This window comes from Monodelphis domestica, chromosome 7 (genome assembly GCF_027887165.1).
Source record: "Monodelphis domestica isolate mMonDom1 chromosome 7, mMonDom1.pri, whole genome shotgun sequence".
In the NCBI taxonomy this organism is placed as follows: domain Eukaryota; kingdom Metazoa; phylum Chordata; class Mammalia; order Didelphimorphia; family Didelphidae; genus Monodelphis; species Monodelphis domestica.
Genome location: NC_077233.1, coordinates 61,849,198 through 61,862,579, shown reverse-complemented (window position 1 = coordinate 61,862,579; position 13,382 = coordinate 61,849,198). Strand labels below are relative to the sequence as shown.

The 13,382-nt window shown below is 40.9% G+C and overlaps 1 protein-coding gene across 1 annotated transcript in view; it reads right to left on the bottom strand.

Annotated features, from left to right (window-relative positions):
- PODXL2 (podocalyxin like 2) overlaps positions 1–13,382 on the bottom strand; it is a 42,059-nt gene that overhangs the window by 13,783 nt on the left and 14,894 nt on the right. The window contains exons 2-5 of the mRNA XM_001377938.5: positions 9,112–9,390; positions 3,299–4,113; positions 2,450–2,524; positions 112–268 (exon numbers count right to left, since the gene is read on the bottom strand). Of these exons, the coding sequence (XP_001377975.4) occupies positions 112–268; positions 2,450–2,524; positions 3,299–4,113; positions 9,112–9,390 (1,326 nt within the window). The remainder of the gene's footprint in view (positions 1–111; positions 269–2,449; positions 2,525–3,298; positions 4,114–9,111; positions 9,391–13,382) is intronic.

Genomic DNA, 13,382 nt, shown 5'->3' with positions numbered 1-13,382 from the left:
TTCACCCCAATTCCCTTCTACCCCCAGCCTCAGTCCTGCCTACTCCACAAGGATCTTTTTTCCCCAGCCCTCTCTCCTCTTGTTTCCTTCCCAGCTCTGGTCACTACTTACCCTGCTCTCCCACCAGCGTCATCAGCAAATGTTGCTCATTTTCACTGGGTTTGCTCAGGGAGATGTGCCAATCCCCAGGTCGCCCATCCCCCTGTCGGGGCAGCACCTCCTCTACCAGGGCTAGGAGCCGAAGCCCCCGGTGTTGCCGGAACACCTCCTGCCAAAGAGATGAGGAGAGCTCCCTAAGACCTAATCTCAGCAAAGTCTCCATTATTTTTAAGTCCCATTTCCCTCCAAATCCTTCCCTTTAGAAACTCTTCTCATAGCCTTGCATCAGGTACATCTGTCAATTTGCTCTGAGGAGGTCACCTGTGGTGCATGGTATAGTCTCTGACCCTGTATTATATAAGCACAAGCATCAGGGATGCCTAGCAACAGGCTATCTAGACTACATACTTGGGCTATAACCATCTATTGATGATGATCCTGGCCTTGTGGATACCAGGGACTCCTATTTAGCATTGTGCCACTAACAACACAAAACAGAGAACTAGACACATTTTGTAAAATGATAGTTGAATGAATGAATCAATGAATGAATGCTGTGCAGCCCTATTTAAAGACAAGTAACCCCCTTTCCCCACAGGGAGTTCCCATCCTCCAGTTCTTCAGATGCTTTATTTGCTGCTGTTGTTCATTTCTCCCTCAGCTCCAAATCTTCTGGATCTTTCCAAAGGCCTTTCCTTTCCACTCAACAAGGTCTATGTGTCTCTCTAATGCTCCCTACTCTAGTCCCTTCCCCAGGATTGCAGTCAGGTGAGGTGACCATGCTCATCTCATCTGTCTCCTGTGCCTTGTTGCTCAGTTAAGGGAGCCTGAAGACACACTGAGACCCTTCCCTTGGGATTTCTCATCATCTTCTTTCTACTCTCTTGTCTATGCTGCTGCCACTGTTACCAGGCCAACTCAAAAGTCACTAAAATGATTCACAGACCTGACCATCATCCCAACTTACCAAGGTAAGAGTCAGAGGGTCTTCTGACCTAACAGGAAGAGAGAACTTGGTTCTGGATTTACAAAAAGAGAGGGACACTTGGTTGGCAGACTTTAAAGCACTCTGAAACAGTCAACTAAACTAAATACTCCACCAACCTGATATGGCCACCCTAGGAGAATTCCTACTACCTAGTGCTATCACTCCAATCTCCTAGAAAAAGCTTACATTAGTAAAAAGGATAAGACCATCTAGAGCCCCACGACCAACAGATTGAGATGACAAGAGCTGAGAAGGGATCAGGAACCATATTTCACCATCCAGTTTGGGCTCTCTTCACCATTCAGTTCCAGATTTCTTGGAGTGATTCCTCTATAGACCAGGTAGGGGAAAGTGACACCTTCCTAGAGTGAGTAACAAGGAATTCCACTTGTGGAAACCTTAGAGAGGCAAGGCATAGATTCCCAAGCTAAGACAAGCTGGCAGATTTTGGATCACCAAGGCAAGGCAAGGCAAAGATGGAGTTATAAGAGCACTGCCACTCTCCTCTCCCCAAAGTCCCTACTAAAATGGAAAGGCCTCAGAAATATATTTTCCAGAGTCCCATTCCCCCAGTGGCATTATCTTCTTTATGCCCACCTCATGATGTGCTCACCCCCTATGACTTGCCAGTATTTTGGTCCTGATTCATCATCTGCCCAACCTCAACCCATTGTGGGACCCATCTTCATGTCCACTTCTGCTATCCCAAATGCAGCCACTTAGATCAGGAGTAACCAGCCCTTGGCCCTGAGGGTACATGTGGCTGTTTCGGGTTTCAAGTATGCCCCTTAAAATAACAAGAAGGAAAACAAATGCCATTATGCCATTACAAATTACTTTGTATTTTCAAATGTAGTAAAAATAGCATTAAAAATTAAAACTAAATTTCATATGAAAAATGAATGATATAAACCTTTGTTAATTATATTTAGCATAATAAATCAATTAGGTAATAACATTTTTAAAAATAACATACAGGGGGCATCTAGGCAGCTCAGTGGACAGAGAGTCCGGCCTAGAGACTGGAGTTCAAATATGACCTTAGACACCTTCTAGCTGTGGGTCCTTGGGCAAGTCACTTAACCCCAATTGCCTAGCTTGTATTGCTCTTCTGCCTTCAAACCAAAACAAAGTATTGATTCTAAGGTAGAAGGTAAGGGTTTTTCAAAATAATAATAATAATAATAATAGTGTATGACAGTCCTTTGTCAATGATACTGGTGAATTCTAAAGTCTGCCTCTTGCTGCCTTCTCTTGATCTGACCCAAATCCTCCACTTCAGATGAGCCCCTGTTCTCTTCTCCCAAATCCTCCTGAAGTAACTCATCTCTCCTAAGTATCTGACCAAGAGCCACCACTTACACAGTCTATGTTCTCTGTCATATTCAGGATAATGTAGTTCTTTCCAGCCAGGTTGCTCCAGTCTTTGCAGATGACCTGGACATTGACACAGAAAAGTGAAGAGGTCAGAAACAAAGTTGGGGCTATTAAAAAGGAAAAATTGAAATCTCTCTCTCTCTCTCTGTCTCTCTGTCTTTGTCTCTGTCTCTGTCTCTCTTTCCTTCTTATAGTGATAAAAACCACTATAGAGATTAGAAGGTGAAAAACCTCTGAATATTTCTTATTCTATGATGCCGAGAAGAGGGGTGGGGTGGTTCTTAGTGTGGACCAGGGATCAGCAACCTTAAAATATGGCATGAGTACATTGTATCTCTGTTTCTCCTGGCACGCTGGGGTTCGTAGCACTGGCTTCCATAAAAGGGGTAGGGGCAGGGAGGATAGGCATACTGGCTGCCAACATAAATTTGTACACAAAGTGTGAACGGAGCCCCATTTCTCAAAGTAGATGACCAGTGTATGTCCTATTTTGGAAGTACAGTTGATGTAGCAGTGATAACTAGCCTGAATACCCACTTGGCACACATACTGTAAATTGCCATGGTTAATGGAGTGGAAACTGGCCCCCACCCTCATCATCAACAAACCATGAGGCATCTCCCTAGAGGGTTTCTCAAAGTTAAAATTCCATTCTCTTCCTGCCCCCTACATGTCACTTATTGATTAGAAAGAATTCTTTCTACAAAATCAAAGGCTTTAGCTATTAGGAGACTCAGTGGAGTGGGTAATCTTTATGAACATAGGCTTATCAAGAGTTCCTTTATGAAATGTTAGTCCATCCTATCAGAATCCACTATTTATCAGTCATATTACCTGAGCTGGGTCCCAGGATGTTCTGGTAGGTACACCTGGAGCCTCCCCATCTCCAGCTTGAAGGGGGAGGTCTTGTTGCCCTGTGGCGGCAGCAGAGGGTGTGAATTCTATGCCATTGCGGTCCAGGGAGGGAGAGGCAGAGATACTAGCCTGGGAAGGACCCCCAGATGGAACATCTCTTTCAGAAGGTGACACTGAAGGGAGTTCATCCCCTTGCTTAAACACTCGTCCTTTTGATACCACTGTAGCCTCCTCAACTCTCCCCCCATGGACTTCTGACTCCTTAGCATGTCCTGTATCTTGTTCTGTTACCCCCACAGTTTCTATTGCCTTCTGCTTGGTAAAGCCTTGGTTGCCCATGGCCACTGTAGCTGGGATGATTGGAAGTGGTGACAAACTTGGTTCCATACTGCTTCCCACTTCCACACCCTGGTCCACAGGATCTTCATGGCTGTTTCTGGAAACCTCTGACACTGAGTCAGGTGGGGTACTGCTTGTAGAAAAGGGGCCAGGGACCTGAGATTGGGGTGCCTCCTGGGATCCATTCACTGGAAGCAATCCCGCCTCCTCCCCCTGTTTCTTTTCTGGTTCCCTTTCTTCCTCCTCTTCTCCTTCCTCTTCTTCCTCTTCCTCCTCCTCTTCCTCCTCCTCTTCCTCCTCCTCTTCCTCTTCATCCATATCTTCAGGAGGATTATGCCAGGGTGGCTCGACCAGATTCATTGTGGGCAAGGGAGAGGAGAGGTTTGGGAGTTCTTGGTCCTGGCCCTTGTCTTCTTCTGGTACTGCTTTTTGTGGTGAGAGGGGAAAGGTGTAATCTAAAGAGAGAGATAAAAGATTAGTCCATTCATTTGTGATTTATGTACCAACTTGAATGGGCTACAAAAAAAATGTAAAAAACATTATTGGGGAATGGAGAAAAGATCAGCATAGCCAGAGTGGAGCAGCCATTTTAGGAAATAATGGGAGATGTGTTTGGCCACATTTTTGACCATCAGTTCAAGTCTGGGCTTTATTTGATAAGTAGTAAGGAACAACTCAAGGTTTTTTGGATTTAAAAAAAAACCTCATTAGTCTTGAAATGGTATGTATGATGGATTAAAATATTAAAAATGGAATACATAGACAATGGGAAATTAGCGAGGAGGCAGCATGACTAGAAAACTGGTGGGGACACCAATGTAAATATGGATGTTATAAGGGAGCACTGATTTGAGTGAGATTATGAATTCAGTTTGGGATACATTGAGTTTAAGGTGACAATGGAATGTTCATGTGGAGATGTCATGTAGGTATTTGGAGAGAGGTTTTCAGGATCTCTAGTTTCTTAAGTTCCTTATCAGGATAAGCCTGGGCAAGGTCATTATGTGTGTCCTTGGATCATTCCCAAAAGCCCATTCCCCAAAACCAATTCAGAGGCAGGAAGTCTCAAAGGCCAGAATGAGTGTTACTAGAAGGAGTCTGCCAATTGAAGTTATAGGTCACTGAATCTTTCAGGGCTTCAATAACTTCATGTATAAAATAAAGAGTTTATCCTAGATGATTTCTAAGATCCCTTCCAGCTCCATATCAAGAAACTAGGATCTTATGATCAGACATGGCCCATTTTACAGACCATTTTCTAAAACAGTAAAAGCAACAATGAGCAGCCTTAAATCTCTTGATCTATCTCTTTCTTGGTTAGGAGTAATCGCTTGGACCCATACATACTACAATATTTATAACAGCATTTTCTTTATTTGTTATTTCTTATTTGGGAAGGCTCTCTGGGAGGAGGAGAAAGGATTCCAGAGGAAATTTAAGTGATATAAAAACAAAAGATACCAATAAAATAATTTTTTAAAGAGTAAAGATCCAAAGCTGATATCAAAAAAGTCTTTGCTGCCAAATACCTAGCAAAGACAAGTAGATACTTTCTGATTCCCTGGAAATAAGAAGCCAAGAAGAACATGGAAACATTATATTTCCACTGGATATCATGTGCATATATGTTAAGAGTCTGCAGGAAGCAAAATGGTACTCTGTTTTTGGTTTAATACTATGTTGTAGCTATAAGAATGTGCATATGTGTTTGTGTATATGTTTGTGTGTGCATGTATGTGTTTGCATATATGTGTGTGAGAGCTTGCCCACTAGAAGGAAGATTTCAGTCAATCAACAAGCATTTGTGATATGTTGTGCCAAGCATTGTGCCAAGTGCTATGGATATGAAGGAAAGTATAAAAATTCTAATGGGGGAAACAACATGAAATAACTACATATAAGATATATGCTATATAAATGGAAAGTCATAGGAAGAGAGGGAGGTGGAGGAAGGGCAGAGAAAGATCTCCCATAAAAGGGAAGATTTGAGTTGAGTCTTGAAGGAAGTCAGAGAATTCAGGAGATCCATATGGGGAATAGCAAATAGGCGAGTACAGCTGGATCATGGAGTACATGGAGGATAGTAAAGTGTAAGAAGACCAGAAAGGTAGAAAGAGAAGGGAAGCTAGGTGGCACAGTGGATAGAGAGCCAGGCCTGGAGACAGAAGATTCTAGGTTCAAATATGACCTCAGACACTTCCTGGTTGTGTGACCCTGAGCAAGTCACTTATTCCTGATTATCTAGCCTTTACCACTCTTCTGCCTTAGAATTGATACTAAGACAGGAGGTAAGGGTTTAAAAAAACCATCATCTGAAAGAGACAACAAAGAGATACTTAGAGAGTAACTGACTTTAAAAACTAGAGTTTTGATTTTATTCTTTTTCAGAAATATTATAAGAAGCTATAAATTCTCTTAGAAAAGACATTTTAAAGAATAGTTAAATATTATCTTAGAATATAAATTCCTTGTCTGAATGCAAATTGAAGCATACTGTTTTTCACTTCATTTTCTTCATGGTTTTTTTTTTAATATGTCTTCTTCCACAATGTGACTAATATGGAAATATGTTTTGTGTGATTATGCATATATAATCTATATCAAATTCTTTACCATTTCAAGGAGTGGGGAGGGGATAGAGGGAGAGAGAGAATTTGGAACTCAAATTTTTTTAATGAATGTTAAAAATTGTTTTTACATACAATTGGGAAAAAAATAAAAAAAAATTTTTAAGAATATGAACTTGGGGGCAGCTAGGTAGCTCAGTGGATTGAGGGCAGTCCTAGAGCCAGGAGGTCCTGGGTTCAAATCTGACCTCAGACACTTCCTAGCTGTGTGACCCAGGAAAACTCATTTGATCATGATCACCCAGCCCTTACTGCTCTTCTGCTTTGGAACCAATACACAGTATTCTAAGATGGAAGGTAAGAATTTAAAAAAGAACATAAAAAATACTCATAGGACTATTTTGAATACGCCTTTCTCTTAGGCTCACCCAACAAAAACAAGACAAAACAAAACAAGATGGAGTAAGTCACTTTACCTCTAAAGCCTCAGTTTTCTCATCCATAAGAAGGCTGAGTTAGATGAGGTGATCTATGAAGTTCCTTTAAGTCTGAACGTTCTGAATCTGTGGCTGATTATGTGTAACTTCTAAAGGCAAACTCAGACTAATGGGTGGAAAATTACAAAGAGACAGATACAGGGGAGAAATGTCTAACAATCTGAAAAGGTGTTAGGTTCCTAGGTTTAAAGGTGGAAGGGACCTCCCAAGACTTCTAGTTGTTTTATATCTGATGAAACTGACCCTCAGAAGCAGAGGGCCTTCTTGCCCAAGGTCACACTGGTATTGTAAAAAGAGATAGGATTGGCATCCAGGGTCTTCTAACTGCAAAGACAGTGCTTTCCCTGAGGGGTCGGATGATAAAATAAACTGCCCAGAAAGTTAACAAGATACCTGTCACTGGAATTATCATCATCACTTGTTATGAATACTTTGGAGAGGGTTTCTGTATTGGGTGGGAATTGATACTAGATATTCCCTAAGGTCTTTTCTAAATCTGACATAATAAAAAACTGCTCAGAAAAAAAAGAATGAGTGCATGCATATGCAGGGAAAGACATGTGTATGAATACAAACATACAGATAGCAAATAAAATGTTGGTCCATGCACATACATATATGTTCTCATATGTTTGTGTGTATTGTGTACACATATGAAATCTATTTAAGACACTGAGGAAAGGAAGGAAGGAGGGGCTATGAAGTGAGAAAAAAAGGAGGAGAGACAAAAAATAGGAAGACAGATACGGAGTCTTTCCATAATCTAAGATAAAGACTCATCCCATTAACTTCTCCAAAGCAGATCCCTGGGGGGGGGGGGGGGGGGGGAGATAGCAAACACAGATTCAACTTTGGTTTTTTCCTCTTCTGGGGGGTCCTCTGAGTGGGTTTTCATCTCAGGCTAATAATAGCTCACATTTATACAGCCATTTTACAGCCCATAAAGGGAACTCCTTGCAGTCTCCCTGCAAGGTAGGGGGTGTATTAGTTTCATTTTACAGGTGAAGAAACTGGCACCGAGAGAGTAACTTGGCCCTAGACCCAGATTTGGTGCACAGTGGGTCCAGGCCTAGTATTGTGACTCGGGCCCAGTGCTCTTTCCAGGTTGCTACACTAGAATATCAATAGCCTGAAATCCATAATGAGTTCTTGCTAGCCAAGCACATTTACACAGCTGCTAGAACAGGCTGTAGAGTGGTTTGCTGCATCATTTTTAAATCATTCATGTGAACTGCTAGCTGCTCCAGCTCCCATTCGCTAGAGCTCAGAGTGTCTCTGGGAGTATGGATTGTGTCAGGTCTAGGGTAGGTTTCCTCTATGACCACAGCTATCTGTAGGAGCGCTGGGTAACTATGAAGCCCTGGGACAAGGTGGACCCTGCAATCCAACCCCAGCCTGTAAACTCAGGGCAGCAAGAATCCTGTATCCAAGTGTAAGGGTGGGATTCAACCCACCCCGCTTAAAGTAAGTGATCAGATGTCCACTCAATCAATTTATTGGCCTTAGATTAAGTGTGGAAAAGTTCTTCAAACTGCAGTGATGGTGCACAAGAATAGTATTTGGATAGATTGAGGAAACGTGGCCATGACTCAGGGTCATCTATAAATTATCAAACCAGTTGGAGCCACATTCATCTGAGAGTTGGAGAATCTGTGGCTTTTTAGCACATTCTGAGCTGTACCAGAGTAGGGTGATGCCAAGGAATATTAGCTTTAAGGACATCTCAGAGCAGAAGACCCAGGCTGAGGGAAGTCCCCAGATAAAGTTAACTCTTTCCCTGGTTCCCCACCAACCCACTAACACTATCATATGCTGCTTTGTTACCTAAAAATTTCTAAAAAACTGAATTTTATCTCAATCACCAAGAAACTATAGGTTAACTAGAGGTAGATAGATATAAATGTAAAAAGTAAACGTAAATGCAAAATGCAAATTTAAAGCGAGGCACAGGGTCCAACCACTACCGAATTGGCAGGAAATTTCCTAATTAGGAGTTTAAAGGAATTGTGAATGAACTCAGAACTTTTCATGCAAAATAAATTCCTTGAAGTGGAAGAGGACAGAATCAAGCAGACCTTGGAAGCCATTATATTGGTCCCTTAGGCTGAAAGTAAGCTAATGGTTGTATCAAGGTAATACATTAGGTTTCCTGTGTTTGCCTCTGATACGACTTAACTCTCAAAAGTAGAGGAAAAGGTTCACCATTTAGTGTGCACAAGGATGGGCAGGACCTAGAAATAATACTGACACAGTAAAAACTTGCTGGGGGAGACCGGGAGAGGGAATGTGGATTATAATAACCTTAGGGAAGTAAGTCATTTGGAGTCTTGTCTGGAACCATGCCATACACAGAGTTAGTACTCAATTAGCATTTCTGGAGAGAAGTTACCTTCAGTGGGTCCTAGGTCCAAGGTGGAATCATTCAGCTCTCCCTCATCTTCCCAGAAATACTGTGGTGGCTGCAAAATCCTAGATTCTTCATTCTCTTCACTGGTGAAGCCTGAGCCAGGGGCTCCCAACCCAACTACTGGTCCAATGGCCTCACTTGGCTCAATTGGATCTACGGATTCCAGTCCACTTGGCAGCAAGAGATCCAACAGAGAGGTTGAAGTAAGCCCCTCGTGACCAGGTTCCTCAAGCCCAATCAGGCACATGCCCAGGGACACACCTTTGCAAATATAAAAAGAGATCATAAGAGGTTGGAAGAGACAAGGAGGAATCTAGCCTGAAAAAATCAATTAAGCACAAACTTTACACAAGTATATAAAGATTTTTATCAATTTAGTCTGCTGTCAACAAAATTGGGGGGGGGGGGTTGAGCTGGAGGGAAGTATAGGGAGACCTACATTATATATGGGGGATGCTGAGCCTCCTTTTTATCTCTAGGCAGAGCTAGAGAATTCCTGAAAAAGGAGTGTTCAGCTCTTTTGAGGAGGGAGACAGAGAGGGAGAGAGCTTTTAAGGCCTGGGAAATAGTGTGTATGGGAAGGTTAGGAAAGAAGTAATATTGAATCTTGAACCAACCCCATTTAGTCATCTCTCCCCAGTGCTATTAATCTTGGCTATGGCTAAATAGGTAACTTTTTACAACTTGCTCTGAATTTTAGCTGCAGATTTGTGCAGACCACAATTAAAAGGTATGAGGAAAGAGAAACCACTAATCAAACTAGCATTTCCTAGTCGAGCACCCATAATTCAAGTATCAGAATCTCCCACACAAGTATAGAGGAGTCCAAGAGAAGTAGTAAAGGGTAGTTTGGAGTGTATTTTAACTCAAAGACAAGTCAATGTATCTTAGGGTGAAGAAAATAATCCAGTCCTGTAGGAGAGAATAGGAAAGCTTCCAGACTGAATATTTTCTTTACAAAGAATTGCAGTAATACTTGATGAATAGCTCTCGGGTTCATTTTGCAATTTATTCAATGTAGTGTATATATTAGGAAGGTCCTAAAAATTATTTGCTTTTTAATTCATGTTAAGAATGGAACAGCAAATGTGTTTGCCTGCTTAATTACATGAGTACCTCTTCCACTATCTGTGATCTTCAGTAAGGTCCTTCACCCCCTCTTTTCCCCAGTGTCCTCATCTATAAAAGGTGACAGCTGGAGACTGATTACACAAGTCAATCTGAAAGATGTAAATTGATCTCATAAGAGAATGAGCTATTTCCTCATCTTCAAACTACCTGACTTGTCTTTTCGGAATAGACCTGGTGCAAGCCAGAATTTGGCCTTTTCCCATGAGCTCTCAATGCCCGGAATTCTAATCTTTTGTCATCATTAATCAGGTTGGCTTCCTTTGTCTACCGGTGGGAGAATGGGTATTTATCTTTGTGAATAGTAGTGTATCTCACACTCTCCATTTGCTATCTGTATGGGAAATCTATATAAGGATCTCTGAGCTCAAGAAGCAAAAAACAGACACAATATAAAATCTCCTCTTTCCTTGTCTTCCAAGGATAAAGGATCATTCAATCAACAATAGACTGCCCAGAAAAAGAGACCTAAAGAAATGACCTAGATGGGTATCCTTGAGGCTGCTGGGCTAAATTCAAAGATCAGAATGTTTTCCTTGCTAGAAGATCAGGAAAGGCCAACTCCATTGGAATCACATTGACAAGTAGAACTAGAATGAGGGAGTTGCTAACTCTGTCAATTTTGTTCGAGTAAGGAATTAAATTGAAAAATATTTACTTTCATCATCTCTCTGAATTCCTAAGGAAAAGGAAATGGACCCCCCCCCCCAGTGCACCATGGGATGCTGACTTTTTTCATCTCCCTGAATTCCTAAGGAAAAGGAAACTTAAAGTTGCTAAAGAGACAGCCTACTTCCTAATCGACCTAAATTGTCCCAATAATCCAAACAGTTCAGGTCTTTTGCTCCACCATATAATGCATTTAACTCCTTGGTACTCCTCTATTGAGTAAATATGTGGGCACACACAATTCTCTTCCATACAAGAGGCCAGTACTACTCACTAATACCCCTTCTCTCTCAAGAATTCTGGATCCCCAAAATCAAATTTGTCAAGGCTGACATTACCCAGACACTCCTCTCTTCTCTTTCTAAGAGGCAGGAGCATACTGCCCGGGAAATCTCTCCTCCATCCAAAAGGCTGGTGTTAAAGAACTCTTGGTATATTTCCAGACAATTTGGGTTCAGAAACTCCTGGCAATTAGACCACATAGTTCCCCTCTCCCTGGCTGCATTCTCTTAAACTGAAAGACTATATCATTTCCTTGCCTTCACTGAATCTAGCAACTTGAAGGTCACTCATTCTTGGCTGCAAGGATTTGAGCATACAGGCAGATGTGTTCTCTTTTCTAGCCTAAATATTTCTTAGTTCCTTCAACTAATCCTCAAATGGTACAGTCTGAAGTTACTTCACCATTCTGGGAACCTTCTTCTGCAAGCTTTGCAGATTGTCAATGTCTTTCATAAAGTGAGGTGCTCAGAAGTGAATATAATATTCTAGGTATGGTTTAATAAGCTCAGAAGAGGGTGGATCTTTAATTCCTTTGTTATGGACATTATGGCTATCAATGAAGCCAAGGATAACTTTGGTGTTTGTGGCTGCCATGTCATATTATTAACTTATATTGAACTTGCAGTTCAATAAAACGTATTTTAAACAAATTATTCCCTGTCCATACTTTCCCCACTTTTGACTTGTAAAGTTGGCATTTTTAATGAAAGGATAAAACACATTTCTTTCCATAAAACGTTATATTTGGAGTGTCTCCTTTGGAGTACTGAGCCAATCCTCACTCAAAAATTGGATCCCCAGGGAAGAACTACTAGATTTAAAGCCCTCTTTGGGTTTTGTGCTATTCTAAAACTAAAGTCCATGAGCCCCTACTGGTTATTTTGATCATCTAGAAGACACAATTAGGTCAAGGCAAAACCAATTACTAAAATCACATGCTAAGGACATAGTTAAAAAACATTTCCCTTATTAACTTAGGATACTCTCCCACAAATACACAGAGCATTTGTGAAGAGTGAGCAGCTCCCTACAGCATAATACTAGAAAGGCACATGTAAGGAGGAAACATGGACAAAGTAAAATTTACACTTCCAGCACTACAATATCCTGATGTCTTTTCTCTTTTTATATTAATGTTTCTGCTAAGTATGTCATTCTACTGTAATCCCTGAGCCTGCTCCTCTCAAATCATGATTGATAATCAGAGTTCTTAAATCTTTCAAAGTTGCATGCTTTACAATATTCTTTTTATTGTATAAATTGTTCTCCTGGTTCTGTCTCCTTTAGTCTAATAAGTTCATATATAGTACTTTAATATTTGCATAGTACTTTACAAATACTTCATTTTACCCTTATAGAAATCCTGGGAGATAAGTACTATTATTATCCCCATTTTACAACTGAGGAACTGAAATTTTCTAGGTTTCTCTGAAATTATCCTTTTCATCATTTCTTAGAGTACAATATTATTCCATCATCTTCCTATACCATAATTTGTTTAGCAATTCCCCAATTGATAGATATTCCCTCAGTTTCCAATCTTTATCATAAAAAATAACTACTATAAATAATATATGTTTACTTTTGTACATATGATCCTTTCCCTCTTTCTTTGCTTTCTTTGGAAAATAAACCTAGTCTAAGGGCTTGCTTATCCACTTTTGAGTTCTACCTAGCACTTAACTTTCACCTGTGGCTCCAAGAAGCTATAACATGTGAAGTGGCCACACCACACCCTGGTAAAAGTGTCTGGACAGATGGGCTAAACCAGACAGGGTACCTGAAAGACCTCAGACTCACTGATGATTTAGGTGTATGTCTACCCCAAACATGTGAAGACTTCTCCGGTGGAATGGGTAGATGAGAACAATTTGTTCCAACAGGAGGCTATAGCAGGAACTATAGAGCACTTAGAGCTTAGTCAGACAATGAAGATATTAAATTTATCCACTGCATCGAGGGTCATCATCAGTTATTATGACTTTTGTCTTACCACTAGACTTTGATGATTCTGGAAGAGAGAGTGAGGTTGACAACTCTGTGCAACTCTGCCTCTCTGAAATCTAAGTCACACCTGAGCCAAGATATCATCCTTATGATGTCATTGGTCCTCTTAAAAAATGAAGAATAAACAATGATATTTCCTTTATAGTGGCCCATCAAAGTCCAAGAGA